The sequence below is a fragment of the Zeugodacus cucurbitae genome, chromosome 6 (assembly GCF_028554725.1).
Source record: "Zeugodacus cucurbitae isolate PBARC_wt_2022May chromosome 6, idZeuCucr1.2, whole genome shotgun sequence".
NCBI lineage: Eukaryota > Metazoa > Arthropoda > Insecta > Diptera > Tephritidae > Zeugodacus > Zeugodacus cucurbitae.
Window position 1 is genome coordinate 52,716,785 of NC_071671.1, and position 17,636 is coordinate 52,734,420.

Below are 17,636 nucleotides of genomic sequence, written 5' to 3' on the forward strand. Positions count from 1 at the left end.
TGTATATGTTTTAAATTAAAGTTGTAAAATATTCATCTAAATTAAGTGTTAATAATTCTATAGCCATTCAAAAATAAATGCCGATCATTTTTATAGCACATTGCACATACTCTTGTAGCGAACTCGCTTTTCATGCAACCCTGTGTTATGGAATCCAAGAAACGTCAACATTGACATTTCTACAAAATCTTCAACCTTTTCTTTTCCGCTCTACTGTCAAAAACAGAGGTAGGATTTTGTTATTAATTAATAAAAAAATCTTTAAAAATCCGCTAAACTACATATAAAAGTGTTCCAAATATATGACAAAACCAATAATACGTGTTTATATTATGTGTTCTAACAACTATTTTTCTACTATGATTTCATTTCCGATTTTCTGCGGCTGATACAATTTGGCGACCATCAAATCACAACTGGGATGTGCTGTGTTAATTCTTATTGGATGCTATGGAACAAACATTAACTATTATGTGATGCTGTGTACAGGTTTAGTAGCTTAAAATGGCCAAGTCAAAGAATCACACCAATCACAATCAAAACAGGAAGGCGCATCGCAATGGCATCAAGCGCCCAATCCGCAAGCGTCATGAATCGACTCTTGGTGTAAGTAGCTTAATATTATTCAAGTTGGCTCAATTCTCACTATAATATTGCATTAATCATTTACAGATGGATGTCAAATTCCTAATCAACCAACGTTATGCACGCAAGGGTAATTTGTCCCGCGCTGAGGCCAACAAACGCTATGAAGAGCGTGTAGCTGCTCAAGCCGGCAAACCAAAACCCGTCACTTTATAAATATTGCAAATTAGCAATAAAAAGTGGGCTTTGTAACATGGGTGGCATTAAATTAAATAAAAAACAATTTTTTTAAATTAAAAACAAAATAATTTAAATTTAAAGGAACAAATAGATATCCTATACTTCAGGTAATGATAACCGATAAAGAACGAAAGCAGTTGTTGTTATTGTAGCAGCAGAAACAATTACGAAAGTAGTTTTTAGGGGTGATTTGAAAGGCTGTGGTCGAATAAAAATTGGGTCCTTGCCGAATACGTAGACCCAACTGTCGTGAGATCGCAAGAACTACTTTGTATTAACCAATAGCTACCCAAGAAGGAACATTTCAGTAACAGATCATACATCCTTAGTAGCAACAAATTTAATGAAACACAGTTTTATAAAAAATAGAAATTGTCACATTTATTGTTTACGGAACTTTCAGTAGTAAATACTTAGTGTTTTGTGGAATGGTATATGCTCCAATTCTTCAGCATGCTGGCGTCGATAGTCCCATAGGAAGTGATCGATTAAGATTGAGTTTACATGTTCTTTATTGACATCAACTTCTTTGTTATTGAGTTTACTCAAAATAATGTCTTTCACCTGCTCCACTATGTATATGGAAGCACCACGAATTTCTACTTCTCGTGGATCGCCGTTCTCCAAAATAGTATCTTTCTTCAACACTTCAAGTAATTCCGGCTTGTATTCCATGCTGCCGAAATGTATCAAGACTTGTGGTACGCGGTAGTCGGCAAACATGGTAATCTTTTCAAGGTCATTGAATTTACCAAGTTCTTTGCCATCGAAACAGGACCAAATATCCCCGATTAGAATTTGTGCACGCTTGTACAATGAAATACGTTTGCCTTCGTAATCAGCTTCATCGCGGAAGCAAGGAAATTCGCTGACCACTAACTCCAGTAAACGAGCTGCCGAATTATTTGCGGCACGCACCACATTCTCGAATTTGCCTTGCCATTTCTCCAAAAGTCTGGTGCCGACCTCATGCAGGCAAGCGATACGTTTCTCAAATAGTGGCACAGAAGTCTGGCCATCATCTGAACGGAAAATTTTACGCAATGTATCAGCATCAATTGTAGAATAATATGCGGCATTGGTGATATCTATGCCTTCCGCCATGGCACGATTTACGGCAGCGCACAAAGCAAAGTAGCCGGTATAACCGTTGACCTTGTATTTCGTGTAGTCAGCTGCAAAATTAATAAGATATTTGCATTTGTAATTTGAGTACCAAATGCACAAACACTTACTTGGTGTCCAGAAGCAAAAATTGAGAGTATCCACAACAAATATCCATTCAATGGCATATGCATCGGTGGCCTTCGGATGTCTTTCGTTCTGCGAAAAGTTCTTCGGATCAAGTTCTCCAGACTGTAAACGGGAAATAACCTCCTTTGCAAGAATGTCAATGCCTTCGGGAATCACGGTCAAGTGTTTCGCATTTTTGACAATATATTCTCCAGAATCACGTGGATTAAAGGCCATAGCTGATGTTGTAAATATTTAAGAACAATGAAAACAGATTAAAAAAATATACAAATTGTATATTAGGCAAAATAAGCACTTAAGAGTGTAGTAAGTTGAAGAATGCGAAGCTGCAAACAAAACGCAACTGGCTTTATCCCTTGCTTGCATAGGTTATGTAGTGCATTACGTTTGTGGCTATTTCACCATTTATTATCTGGTTTATTTATTTATATTATCTCGGCAATAGGGAATTCATAAAAGAAACCTGAGTATCAATATATGTAGCTAAAGGTGGTGAACATATAGAGTAAAATGAGAGCCAAAATGAAATAATCATTATCTCATTCTTAAAGAACCGGCAACTTCGTATAAACATTATCCAATAAAGCTGACGAGCAAAATAATATAATACTTTATTTATTTAGCTTTTAATGTATATTTTGTATAAAATTTTGATTTCCTTTGAGAATCAAAACAAAAAACAGAAATGTCATACGCATATTTTCCTCAAAAAATCTTAACAGAGTTACCCGTATTTACATAATTAAGATGCAAATAAAATAATTTTATAAAAACAAATTAATACAATTGGATACAAATTTATTAAATTAAATTAAATTTTTACAAACATATGTTAGTGTTTCGAATATATAAATTTGTTGTAAAACAGAAATAAATAGAAAATCAGGTATTTAACAATTGATTTTGCTTATGTATAACAGCCGATTTTTACGTTCATTTACAACACTACCTAAACAGCTGTTTTGTCTTTTCCGTTTTCGTATTATTCGCCAACTGCTGTGCGGAAAAAAGCAACAACTATTCATGTACGAAGTTTTATGAAGTAGAATGATTTCAATTTGACATTTTCTTTTTGTAGATTTTGTTGCTTATATATTTTAAACACCAATCGTTTTGTCTGTGCTGTCATTTATCGCTACCGCTGTTGTAATACTCCAATCTGAAAAGAGAAAAAATCCAAAATGTTTGTGCTGTGAAAATATTTGCAATAAATAAGCATAAGTTATTATATTAAATTTAAATTTGCGAGAGCGTGCGTCGAAGTGCCTAATGTAATAATTATACAAAGCGCTAGATGTGAAACAACAACTTTTCAAGGAAACCAGACGTAAAGACCCGTGCTTGTCAAAATTTTCATATCTACATAATTTTCGGTAATATTGCTGTGACTGTCTGGTGCAACGGGGTAGAGTCACGAAGTGGAATACTTTTATAAAAAAAAATAATAAAAAAAATAATTCAGAACGAAAGTCTTCAACAAATGCAAAATTCTTCAATGTCTCAAAATAATTTAGTGTAATTAATGGTCCGCGAAGTGTGAGCGTTTCAAAAAAAAAAAATAGTTACTAAAGTGAAAAATGTACATTTCTATATAGTAAATAGTGGTGTTTGTGGTCAGCAAATATAGTAAGTGCATAATTAGTCTAAATTGGGTTCTGTTAAATGCTCCAAAAATTTAGCCTTAGCGTGCACATGAAGTATTCGTTTCGCATTGTGATCGACGAGACGTGATTTTTGTTCAAATTGTTGGTGTTGTAGAATTTTAAGGTTGATTTACGCAAGCAAGCAGCCAATTCGTCTCATCAGCACAACGCTGCATCGACAGACATCGACAATAGCCGTGGAAAACGTCATCGGCATCGTTTGTGCCATCATCACTCTCAATTATCCTCGTTTTTTTTTTGTTTTATTTACTTTTGGTTTGGCACTGTGCACTGTGGTGCAAAACAACCAAGTAAAACACAGTGTCTATTAGCTGGGAACCGAATTTTTATGACTGGCGCTGTTAAAGGTAAGTGTGTCATTCTTTTAAATATCAATTTTCAAATTTATGCATATTATATTTATTTATATAATAAAGAAAAAGTCGCTTGTATGTTAAAAATATAAACATTCAACTTGAAAGGCCAATTGCGTGCAGAAGCGGAAAATTTTTAACAAAACAAAGACTTCATATCATTCCATGAAGTGGGAATTCAATCACATTGTGCAAGCTAATTGTATATTTACATAATCTATTTGGTGGTATAATAATTCATATAGACAGTGGCAGGGATAACGAACGTGCGCTGTCAATAATAAAATACGGTGACATTGCAAGTTCTCCAAAGGCGCTAATTGGGCGCTCACAATTTCCGCAACAGTCCAAACGCTGTATGGCTATAACTTTCAGCGAGCTTTTTTCACTGTTGAATTAAAGTTAAGCTAAGTAAGATGAGCTATATACTCAGCTTTGCAAAAGTCATAGTGAATTGACAAAAATCCCAGCTATATTTACACTGCTAAGCTCGGAAAAAGTCTTATAAGTTTTCGATATTTTACAAATAAGTTTAAGTTTACAAGAATTACAAGTATCACATATGTGGGTAAGTGATAGTGCTGTTGATACATACATATTCCAATAGTATTCAGACAAATTGGTGAGTGTATTTTTGATGTTGGAGAATCACAGCTTAGTACTTGTGAAAAAGTACAAAAATTAAAAAATAAAATTCCATAATAATAGAGACAAAATAAAATTCTTCGATTAATTGGCGTGAAAATATAGCTTTTTTCATTATATGTATGTGCTAAAATGTTGAAAATGAATGATTGAGTACAGTATTACAGTATGCACATGGCCAATTAATATGAGATAATGTTTTATAATGATTGATTTGTTTCGCTTTTCGCTACTGATTGATAGTTGTATGTGCGTTTGGAGTGATGAATTGTATGTTAATAAACCTAGTGGGCGATCATAACTCATAACTATTGCAATGCATAGACATTTGTTTGTAACTACATATATATGAACACATAAGCGGTTAATAATGATATTATAGTCCTTTTATTGGGTTATCATTCACACTTTTCGATAAATCATACTTATAATTATAAAAAGTGTTTCTATAAAATCTCAATATCTTCATTCCAATACAAAAATTGTATGAACAATTGCTAATGAGAGGCTATGATTTGTAGTGATGGACGTTAGACCCACCCACTCAAAAGTACAAACATACATCTGTACATATGTACGTACAATAATTATGGCATGAGGCTATAAGTTTTTGCACTTGGCAATATTAAGCAGCATAAGGACTGATAGGTCTTCCTCGTGTTACATTTAGTTTGTGCTTGCGATAAGATTGCCATTAACAAATATCACTATCGCACACTTGAAATATTTTTTGTTTGTTTAATAAGTGACTGATACACTTAGAGAAACAAATCCACAGACTCTACTGAGTGGTTACACATATAAATATAGCGCCTCACTTAATTTCCTGTTTTTTTTTTTTTTGAAAGTTAACCACTTCTTACTTCCAAGGATTTTTTAATAAAAATCTATGGTTTAACAGATGTTTTAGTATAATATATAAACACCAACCACAACAAACCACAAAACAAAATTTTATTTTTTTAATAAATATCCATTTGGGCGTGGATTTAAACAAGGTTGAAAGATAATTATTATTATGTTCTTCTTTCAATACTTTGTTTCCATTTCTTGTAGACTTTTTGAACGCTCCTTTCTTATATTTTAGCTCATATGTACCCTTCCTAATTGGATCTGCCTTCGAGAGAGACACAATTTAATAACTATGTTTTTTGTTTTATAGCCTATAAGTGTTAATAATTAATTATTGTTAATTTTATTTGAAAATTTATAGGAAAATTTCAACTGCGTTGGTTTTTCTCTGAGTGTATTTGCATATGTATGGAATCACATGTCTTTGTTCTGATTTCAAATGTTTACCATGCACTTTCTCATGGAAACTATAGAAAAATAAGTGTCTGCAATAACATTTATTGCTCTATAACACGTATTGGTCACATACATAAGCTTTCGGCTTCCATTGGTAATAATCAGGAAATATTGAATTACAAAAATTATTTACTTTTAATGAGGTTCAATGATTGAAAAAGTCTTATTAAATTGCTTATGCCCGGTTTCACAGTTCGTACTTAAGTTGTGCCCAAAAAAAATCTTAGCTAAGCATTGTTGTTGACTGAGTAGTCATTTGCGTTTCACAGTCAATGCTTATTTTCTATAAAATTTAATTATGATATATGGCAGCACAATGAAAAACATTTGTTTACAAATGCCATCTGACAAATTGAAATTATTGTTGATGAAAAATAACTGCGACGAATAAATTTAGAATCTGGGAAATGGATGGAAACAATAAAAGGACACCGAATTTCACCGCAAGCGAGTGGGGGCACCTATTGCAACTCGCAGGAAAGCATATAACCGTCATTGAAAGCAAGAAATTCCAAAAATTTTTTCAGCAAATAATTTTTATTTTATTTTTTTGACAAATAAGTCAATTTTCAAAACAAAAATCAGCTGTTACTTAAGCACTGCTTAAGTCTCCCATTTTCAGTACTTAAGCAGAACTTAAGTATGAACTGTAAAACGTAATATTTCTGTTTTATCTTAAGCACAACCTAAGCACTGACTGTGAAACCGGGCATTAAATTTGTTTTTTACATTAACTCTTTTTTTTTGCAATATTGTTTTTGTATGAACAACCCTCCTAATATCAGCTTCAACGCACGCCTCTGTGTGGACTTTCTGTGTCAATCACTTGTGTAAATTGAATCAATTGAATTCATGGCAGTAATTTGCCTGGAAAATATATAACAAGCAGATAATTATAATGTAAACATATTTAAATTAATTTGTTTCTTGGGATGCTCAAATTTAATTGCGATAATTATAATTATAATACATGCATGCTGTAATATTCATTACCCTTTTGTGGCGCTGCTTAATTGAAGAAATGCAAAATATGAATTAATCAAAATAAGTGACGTCATTTTATAATTACCAACTATATTTAAATGTATAAATGTTGATAAAAATGTACGTGCTCGTGTAATAGTTTAAATGACAATTACTATATTCTAATCGTCAAATCGCGTTTTTTGCCATTACGTATGTATATATATGCTATTACGTATGTATATTTATATTTTATTACAACACCAGCAAATAAATTTGACATTGATTATAATAATTAGTCATCACTTGATGTGTATTTGCTAATGAAAAGGGCAAATATTTGACGTAATGGTGAATGGAGAAAAACTCTTTATGGAGAGATAAAAATAAAATGTCAAACTTTGAGTGCCAGCTGTTCGATTGCATGTGCATATTTGCAATTCATAATATTTGTGCAATAAAAAAGCAATATTATACTATTCTATAATAAAGTGTATAGTTTTAATATGTCTACTAAATTTCTGACAGTCTGAATTATAAATATATCATATAATGTGCAAATAGTTTTGATGGTAAATATAATGTATGAAAGTAATCTTATTTGTCATACGCTATCAAGAGTTAATGTGTGGTTATTATAATTTATCTGTAAATGTATGTATTTTGCTTCTTGCGTAACAATACTTCCTCAGTTATATCAACTTAAGCGACAGATACTATAAACGCCTTTCAAATAGATTTCCAGCACGTCGCTTTATACACTACGCAAATGAATCCCCGCACCGTGGTGTGATTTGATATTTATGTGCTAAAAATATTTAAAGGTTTATTTGAGTAGTGATTTGTTGTTGTTGTATCAGTGATTTTAGAAATTTCTTTAACTAACACAAATCCTATAATTATTTGTAAACAATATTGTTTGCAATTTCAGAATATTGTCAGAAAAAATATTATTAAATTAAGTTAGTAAAAAAATTATTAAAATACAGCGGAACTTCCATAACTCGAATCACTATAATCCACAAAAAAACTTCGAGTTATAGAGACCGAGTTACGGAAGGTAATTTGTATGAAATTTGACTTCTATTGCCAATTCACGATATCGAGTTATAGACGTTCGAGTTATGGAAGTTTAACTGTAATTGTGTTGTTGTAATTATCTTTTTTTTATTTTTTTGTCTGTTTTATAATAATGATTTTAGTATATATTTTACCAAATAATACCACTGTGCGGCGCTTAGGTCAACAAACTCGGCGACCTTCTTAATTCTTTATTCACTAAATGAAAAACTCATTGATAACAAATTAGATTAAAAATAGCATGTTGAAGCGTTGAGATTAGTCGTAGTTATGCTTTCTTTTTAGCATTTTTTATTCACATAAATTTATAATAAATAATAATTTATAATATTATATACCGGTTAAAATTTTGCCAAAATCATAATGATAAAGCTCGCCCTGTATAAATATGTATGTATGTATGTATAAAAATATCGAATTGGAAATAATAGCACATCCCTATGGAGTGAACTTTCAAAAGATGGGCTGCGCTCAAATTAATCAAAAATCGGCAACAAATTGATACTAATTTTCATTCAAACAGCGCCAAATGAGAAATTCAAATAACAAATAATAAAAAAACGATTTACACCGAGTTAAGGAAAGATACCAGCGTACCAGCATGTATCAGACATCTGCCTTGAAGACGTCCGTCTTTTTTATTTTCGTCTTTCGAGATAAATGATAAATGAGTGCAAATATCAGCTATCGTCTTTTTAACGTTAGAATGATGTTTGCCACAGAGCGCCGACCAACCTTTGCCTCTGAGTCGAATATTGCACTTTGAGGAACTGACAACGCGGTGTAAAGTTGATCCGCTGCATTGGAGATAACTCTTTTTCTAAGATCTTATAACTAGTATAGTTTTTATTGTCGGAGCTCGTGCTCGCGGTGCTATAAACTGTATATGTAACTGTATGGCGTGTTCTAAGAGCGAGTAAATAGTGCTAGTTGCAATTGTGTTGAGCTTTCGCTATCCACGCTTATTTCACTACAAATGTCAAGCTAATAGTCGCTGGAATAAAACTCGGGTGCCTGCAATTTTGAATTGTGCGACCGAAAGGCGATAATAAAACAAAAAAAAAAAAAACATAAATAAAATTACATACAAACATACATATATAATACAGTAAACATTATTAAATAATGGAAGAGCAGTTATCTGTCTTCAGTGTCTCGTGTTTCATGGATACACTTTATCAGTCCACATCGCTGACAGACTGGAAGGAGGTGAGTGTTTGGCAAATCGGAAACTAACGAGTTTAGGTGATTTCACTATGTGAGAAGTGTAAACAAACAAAATATGCTAAAATTAAGTAGGCTAATGTTGGTGCTAAAATAAATTGAATAAAATATTATTAGTAGTGATGGCAGAAAATAATCGATATTTGATAGATATACGTGATGATATTTCCATTTTTAAGTTTCAAAAAAGTTTAAATATTAAATGTGTGTATGTGCAATAAACAAATTTCGTTTTCTATAATATTTTATTATGAGCACAAACGAATCTAATATCTTTTTCAGCGCCAAAAACTTGTCCGCAATTTTTTTAAATTTATGGCAAAAGTGTCTCGCACAGTGAGTGTAATTTAGTTTCCTGTCTTAAGTTAATATGTGAATATTAGAAATATACAGTGATGAGCACAAAACAGGCACAGCTTCAATCATAATTAACTTTGAAGATAATGAAACGATGATAAACGAATTTAATTCTAAATTGACTTAAGTCAAAGTTATGACTTGGTACAGAAATAAAAATAATTTAATAAATATTTAAATAATTTAATTATATTAAATAGTAATAAATGGCACTGTGACAACATTTTTTTGCAAAATTGAATCGGAAAAATCGACGATACAAAATGTATCGAAGGAAAAGCTCTTTATTGAAATTATTTTGGAAGCTTATTAAAAAAGTTTTTAAAAAATGTGAAACTCCTAAAAAAATTATCAAAAAAAGTAAATAGAAAGGTTAATTTCACAAGAAATAAAATTTGATAACTGTGCTCTCATATTTACTAGAAATAGTTCTCATGAATAAATATTTACTTTGTTTACTTTCAATAATTTCCACTAATTTAAAATTCGTGCTGTGCTATTTATGTGCTCAACACTATTGAGTTGTTTATATTTAGCTTTCTGCTTTAAATAGTCATATGCAATATCATATAGACATACATAAAATTTAAAAATAATTGACACATAGGAGAAATGTGTTTTCTATTTAAATATCACGAGACACATTTTAAAGTGGAAAATTTTTATTTATTTTTATGTTCAAACAAGGTAATTCGCCGACGAAATGTCTTAAGTAAACTATTCAAATTTAGTAAACATACCCTAATTTTATGTGCTTAACTGTATTTGTTGTTAGAAGAATTTTGTCGCCAGTCGTATGAGTTTCTAAAGTTTTACAACAATAATTACAGCAAATTATTTGAAAGTGTTCTATATGCATCAAAAAACTACATTATACATGCTAAGCGACAAGTGTTTTGTAAAAAAGAAGAGTACTCATCTGCCGCACTCAATTATCAGAATTACATGAATGCACTCGTTAATCAACATTATTTGTCCGCTTTATTGCTTGACAATTAAGTTTTGCACTTTCGAAAACATGAAAAAATTGCAATTTTTCCACACATCGATCATTTTTTAAACGAATGACAGCGTTTGACTGAGCATTTTGTTGACACTTCACTCAATTGAAAGCCAATTGACAACATCTAACGCGAGGTAACTTGAAACAAGTGTCATATTTGTTGAAGTTTCTCAACGGTAATGGTAAAGCAAATAAGATAATGTTATGAAATTGTTAATAAAATTTATTTTATTATGGAAATGGCGTTAAGTAGTGCTGTTAAGTAATTTATTTTAATGATGTTAATTCAGTTTTGTTTTATTATTTTATATACTCTAAATGAAAGTTAGATGAGACTAAAATCTCAAAACAACTAATCGGAATTTAAGAATTTTTATAAAAAAATATTGTATTTTTTATTTATTATTTAATATTTTTATAAAAAAAATATTGTATAATTATTCCAAAAACGTATTTTGATTACATTAAAATTAATCGATTGTTCGATTAAAATAATCGATTAAATTTTGTATAATTCCTTGTTCAGTTTCATCGAAAAGTCGAATAAATTGTACACAATCTTATTCTGAACGAAAATTTACTATTAAATATTTTAGTAATAATCGAAACTGCGATTAATTGATTAATAAGTCGTAAGTGAATTTTTTTTTTTCAATAATAAGTAATTTCTTGAAATAATTTATTAAATAGTCATGTATATGTATGAAATACAGCGGAACTTCTATAACTCGAATCACCATAATCCAGAAATTTCATTAAAACATAAAATTTTCCAAAAAGCTGTAAAATATATATTTATACATAGTTTTACTTAGGTACTTCTTAAAAATTATGGACAATTTATGGACATACGATAAAAGATGTTTTCTGTAATTTTGTTTGTAGTATTTTGCTATTGTTTGGCTCTTGAAGTTTGTATCTCATGCCTTGTGTTAGATGATATATGCAATTCATAAGTGTAATATTATATTTTTTGTTCGCCTCCGTACTATATAGAGGTACTCTTTTAAAATTCTGCCTCGATAGTAAAATTGTAAATTTTGTATTATGCCCTTGTCGAAAAGTTCGATTTATAGAACGAAATTTGTATGAAAGTTGCCTTCTATTGCCACTTCAAGAGTTCGAGTTATAGAAATTGGAGTTCGGGAAGAAAATTTGTATGAAATTTGGCTTCTAAACGCTATTGCCACTCCAAAAGTTCGAGTTATGGAGATCTTCGAGTTATAGAAGTTCCACTGTATTATATTTTTTTTTATTTTAAGTGTTTCCCATAGAATATGGAAAAAGGTAACAATTTCATAAACACCCTATATTTATAGTTCAATGAAATAAAATAATATACAATTATGAATTACTTTTGCTACTGATAAAGTTAAATGAAATCGGTTATATTTATACATAATTGTTTTATAAAAAGTGTGTCATTTCTTAGTATAATTGAAGTAGTTTGTGCGTAATAAATCTGCGAATATGTTTTTACATATTTAGATGGGCATATATGTATATGTACATAATTATAGATGAATATACATACATACATACAAAATCGCAATTAAATGTTTGTATGCCTGTACATATCTAATAATAACATACCACTAAATCTGACAACCATACTTCAACTTAACAAAGCGCCTAAAAATATGCAACTTTTCTTGCTAATGTCAAAATAACTGTTATAAGTAGAAATAACTGCATATGTATAAATATAGTCATATTTGGTCTTATCCTTGGACTTCTGATAAAACAACTCATTTAACTTTGGTTAAGGACACATAAATTGATATATCATAAAAACATTAAATATATGAAAACACTATTTAGTGAATTGTCTTTCAAAACGACATATTTGCGTCGTTAATTAGTTAACAATTGTCTAAATATAATTCCATTTACCGCTTCACAGGATAAAAATACAAAGTCGAGTTAAGTTTTTTTTTTATTAAATTTCCACATACAAGTATACATATAATGAATGAAGTAAATAATACATATTGGAAAAAATAAATCAAAATATAATTTTTTTAACTATTTTTTTGATTAAATACAAGTACATAGATACCTGTATGTGCCGGCATGTTCTCCTTGAATTAACAATAAACTCAAAAAGCAATAATTCTTTTGTATGAAATATGTATGTAGTGTTTTTTATTACATACATGTAGAGCACTTGCGGTAAGTTCTTTGATGAATGATAAAAGCCGCCTTTGATTTTAATAAGTAGTTACACACTTATGTGAAGAACCTACTGTTCTTTGAAAACACTCGGTATGAATTCGTATACTGATAAACGGTATGTTTTTTAATAGTTTACTGCATTCATATTTAATTATTGTTTCATATCACATCTTTGGCAAATAACGGTAAACTAGCACCTTGCACTTCCGAAAAAAAAACAAAAACAATTATTTATAATATATTATTTTGAATCACGCGAAGTAATATATTTCGGAGTCACCTTGTCGAGTAGCTAACAAAGACTGATTTATCTGTAACTAATACATAGTTTTTGCGAAAATTCTCGTTTTACTATATCGCCAATATACATAATTTACGGTATATTTGTGTGTACTTATTAGTATATATATACATAGACATATAAATATGTGTATTAGGGCACTCGTAATCCTCCCAAAAAATTAATATGAATAATATAGTTCACATGGTTCCAGAAAATCGATATATTTAATATCAACTGAACATTTTCAGGGAAAAATTAAAATAATCGTAGATTTTCGGATTTACAGTACCGTTATTTGAACATAGGTTTTTATAACAACAATCATTGCCATATCAAACACTTTTTTATTGACGATTTATGAGAAGGTGGCTTATTAAATGGCTTTCACAATTAATTGTTTGAAAATTGCATATTAAATATTTTTCAAAAAAAAAAAAATGAAATAATCTAAAAATACTGTTGAAGGCTTCTAGTAACTACAATGACCTTTGAAAGTCCCAACAAAGCCCTGTTTTCGCTTCATTAAATTATTTTCTCAAGTTTTATAGCAACTTATCAAATGTTTACAATTACAACCACCCTAATGCAAAGCCATACATCATAGGCACACATGTTTACATACTTCTACATATTTATACTTTGTCCGTGCAAAAACAATTTAACGCATTTGTTTGACTTACGAAACGGGAATAATGTCAAATTGTGTATGTTATTTTGGCTGATTAAAATTAGTAAAATAACAGTGTCTATTTTAGGTCCTATCAGTTGCCTATAGCGGCAGAACTACAGCAGAGTGTGGGAAAAAATCGTAGTATACATAAGGCATGTTTGTTGTTCATGAAGATAACGAGTAGCGTTAAACCGATGACTTCTTTTTGAAAATGACATTTATAATTCCATTAATTTTTGTTTAGACTATTTTTCTTATTCCTTTAAAATTAGACGCTCTTAGATTTGCCTCATATGTTTCTTCTGTGTCATCTTAGTTTTATGAGTTTGTACTCTTCTAGCGGTTTGAATAACTAAAATATCTTAGATATGCCTATTCGTCGTCCTTTGACATACTCCCTTGTTTTGGCAAATGAGATCACACACGACAGCTGAACTTTCTCTTCTCCGGCGGCTACTCTTGTTCAGTGCTTTTTTAATATTTTTTCGAAGCAACACTTCTAGATTTTCTCCCACTTCTTCATCAAACAAGTAGCAGTGTTGGCTCTTCTCCTCGCCTCAATTGGAAAGTTGGACTTGTTTACTATGTAGGGACCCTATATTGCTTTTTCGAAAAAGAAAAATTTCACATATTTCAGAATTTATTAAACTGCCAACACTGTTTCGTTGTAATAATGTTTGTCTTCTCGATTCGAATCATCAAGATCATAGAACAAATCGCTCCCCATGCAGTAGATGTGAGAGGTTAGGAGAAAAGCCATTCTATATCGTTCTAGATAGTATAGCGGGGTCAACATATAGGGGTAGATTATCGTCCCTGACATAAAATAACTCCAATTATAATTTAAACAAGTCTCCTACGAAATATAGATAGATGTTCGGAAACAGCTCTCGATTATTTTATTCTAAATTAATTGTCATAAGACTAGGTGGTGGTCTCTAAGGAAGCCCTCTCTCGTGTATATAGAAGGTTCCATATCTGTCGATCGAGGTTTGATCTTCACGAACCTGATAACTACATAAAATTTATTTAGCAGTACTTTACCAAAGCGAGACAGTACATCTCCAGTCTCTAAGTCTTGCTTCCATTGCTTCAGACGACTGACATAGCAGAAACTCAAATAGAATGTACCAAAATCTCCAATGAAACATAAATACCGGAGATCAATCTCGAGCCCTTTATGTTAAATTGATCGTCATAAGACAAGGTGGTCCCTGAACAAGTTCTATCTTGTAGATGTAACAGGTTACTTCACGGACCTGATATCTACATAAAATATATTTTGTCGCTCTCAAACTTTCTTAGTATTGCGTCCATCGCTTCTTAATGTTAAGGTTCTAATAAAGCAACTGGTTATTTACAACAACAATAGCAACACTATTTTTGACTGCATTTGTTTTGCACACAATTGTTGCTGCTTCTAAGCAAAACATCAACAGCCACCTGTGCATTTCAGCTGATTATCTCGAGCGAATGGGGCGACTGCGTCAAGTCTGTTGATGAGGTGAGCGGCCGAATGTTTATGCTGAGCAAACACATACATACATTCATGGTATGTACCATGGATCATCATCATAATTGTGTTGTCTATGCAGGTAGAGGGGTGCTTAGTTGGTACGCTATTCGGCCAAAAACCACCGAAAACATTTTGTTTACGAAAAAACAAAAAAAAAGTTGTGTTACTCACACAAAAATGTTGCGCTCCACACAGCCATTCAAGTCGCTGCGCGCCTGTGTGAGGCTCTTATCTCATCGAGCTGTCTGTCTATCAGTTTTGACATAAAAATTACCCCAGACGTGTGGGTACATATGCCGGGACTGCAGTGCATTCTATGATAGTACCGTTTATTGTCTCATCTCTCGCTGTTTAGTACGGGCATTCATGCAGTCAGTGTCAGTGGTACACGGTGGGTGAGAGAGACGCGCGGTGACACTACAATTAATCAGTGAAGTGAAAGAAACTTGGAGGTCCGTGATTTCCACGACTAAACGCTAAATGGGTTAAAATCGCAACAACGCGCTGTTGCCTGTGCTGTCTGCCTTTGTTTTTGGAGCTTAATGATTGGTTTAACGGTAGTTTGAGTTGATACGCGCCATTAGTTAGTTAACGCGCGCAACGCCGCTATTTAGTTGAGTTTAGTCACTCGCGGCGCAGATGACTAAATTCGCAACTTTCATAGACACGCAACACGTAAACGCCGTATCGCACCATCATCCCCCATCACACTTTGCTCGGAATTAGGCGGACGCGCGGCCTTTTTATTGGAAGCGTTATACATACATACTTATTTCTATATATATGTACAAGTACATATGTTTGTTTGGTTTGTTGTACATTAATTGTAATTCGCTTTCGAAGGCAATTGTGTTGACCTTTACCCCCAAATAGTGCGCGCGTGTGTGTGTTACAGTAAAAAAATTTAAATTAGTGAAAATTGTGCGAAAAAGCGTGAAGAAAATTTAGTTCACAACAAATAAGTGTTTTTGTTTTGTTTCTGTTATAAAAATTCCCTAAATTATGAAGAAATCGCTCAGCACCACCCATGAGGATGAGGAGGAGGCGCCCGAGAGCAGTGCTGTCGGCGATCAAACACGCCGCACACCGCCGCGTCTCATGCAGATGGGTCGCGCTTTTTCCGAAATGTCACCGCTAAATCCGGCCTCTGCGTCACCCTCCGCGCGCAGTGCATCGAGCGCGGCTGCTGGCGCCGGCGCTTTGCAATTTCGCCGTGACTCTGGCAACTATGGCAGTATTTTTCCTTTTGGATTCTTGCGTCTCTCCCTACAAAAGACCGGAAGCTCGATACAGGTAACAAACACACGGTTGCCAGCTCATAGTACCATACGTTTTTTGTGTTTTTTATTTTATTTTTGTTGTAGTTATCGCATTTGTTATTTGTTTGTTCGCCCGCTGTCTATGTCGGTGCTGCTTCAAATACAATAAACACATAAAAACATGCGCGCCTACATAGTTAAATGTAAATATATACAGTGATATTTATATATATACAGGGAGGTATATAGATACATAAAGTTCGTACATAAATAAACTCGGTTTGTGCGAAAGTACGCGGGTCGCTTGTAGCGTTGAAGCTGATAATCTCTCGTTGTCATATAACATTTTTGCAATTACTAACTGATAAGAATCTTATTTGTACACACTCACATACTGGCGCACATTCCCATGTACATAACGTGTGTATAAGCACTTGTACATAGTTATTGATGCACCTTACTGGCGTATGGTACAGGCCCTGTGAGAAATTTTGTACTTTGTAACTTCGCTTAGATCGAAAATTAGTTTGTGATTCCCCGAAGTTTTCATTTATTGTCACTGCTCTCGTATCGAAGAAGCTGTTGTTGTTGCTCGCTTTATTTCCCCAGCAATCAAAGAAGCTGGTGTCGACCCTTACAAATAGAATTTCGTCGCCGGGTTTTGGACTTAACTAATATATTTGCGTAAAAACTCATGCCATTTTCGATTATGTTCCCGTTGTTTAACTAAACCAGAGAGCTAGTAAGAACTTTTGAAGTTTAGAAATGGTTTAACCCTCCTATTTTGTCTTTTAATCATTGTAAAGTGAAGAATTTGTGAGCTACAGAGCGTTTCACCATTTCTCTATCTATCGAGAAGTTTTATCTAATCAAACCCATTAAAGGCTATTTGTAAGTCACTTTTGTGCTCTTTACCTCTTCAATTATTCTTAGAATTTTGATTGCACACCTAATAATTTGAAGTATTCTGTGCGTAACTTTCTCAGAGATAAGTTGATACTACATTATTTGATGGCTTAGACCTCGGACCATCGTTGATTTTGAACCCGAACAACAG

The 17,636-nt window shown here is 32.3% G+C and overlaps 3 protein-coding genes across 7 annotated transcripts in view; 2 read left to right on the plus strand and 1 right to left on the minus strand.

Annotated features, from left to right (window-relative positions):
• Positions 1-96: 96 nt before the first annotated feature.
• LOC105212625 (60S ribosomal protein L29) lies at positions 97-893 on the plus strand. The gene is made up of 3 exons (XM_011184728.3): positions 97-228; positions 490-606; positions 673-893. Exons 2-3 carry the CDS (start codon positions 505-507, stop codon positions 799-801), a joined length of 231 nt encoding a protein of 76 aa, XP_011183030.1. The 5' UTR covers positions 97-228; positions 490-504; the 3' UTR covers positions 802-893.
• A 286-nt stretch (positions 894-1,179) lies between these two features.
• On the minus strand, positions 1,180-3,164 carry LOC105212626 (queuosine salvage protein). Of its 2 annotated transcripts, none has more exons than XM_054234059.1 (3): positions 3,029-3,164; positions 2,061-2,297; positions 1,180-2,000 (listed from the first exon to the last, which is right to left on the minus strand). In XM_054234059.1, exons 1-3 carry the CDS (start codon positions 3,102-3,104, stop codon positions 1,225-1,227), a joined length of 1,089 nt encoding a protein of 362 aa, XP_054090034.1. In that variant the 5' UTR covers positions 3,105-3,164; the 3' UTR covers positions 1,180-1,224. The 2 variants fall into 2 exon arrangements, with proteins under 2 accessions (XP_054090034.1, XP_054090035.1); XM_054234060.1 differs by lacking the exon at positions 3,029-3,164 and adding an exon at positions 2,375-2,593.
• A 70-nt stretch (positions 3,165-3,234) lies between these two features.
• The window catches only part of LOC105212627 (kinase D-interacting substrate of 220 kDa), a 64,564-nt gene continuing 50,162 nt past the window's right edge, over positions 3,235-17,636 (plus strand). Inside the window, exon 1 of one of the 4 annotated variants that reach the window (XM_054234058.1) lies at positions 3,235-4,090. Coding sequence is in view for 3 of the 4 variants with exons in the window: in XM_011184730.3 (XP_011183032.2) it covers positions 16,323-16,613 (291 nt within the window). In the remaining variant the exon portion in view is untranslated. Of the gene's footprint in view, positions 4,091-4,243; positions 4,665-8,503; positions 9,302-15,404; positions 16,614-17,636 lie in introns of those variants that run through there. The other 3 variants (XM_054234057.1, XM_029040378.2, XM_011184730.3) reach the window with 3 other exon arrangements.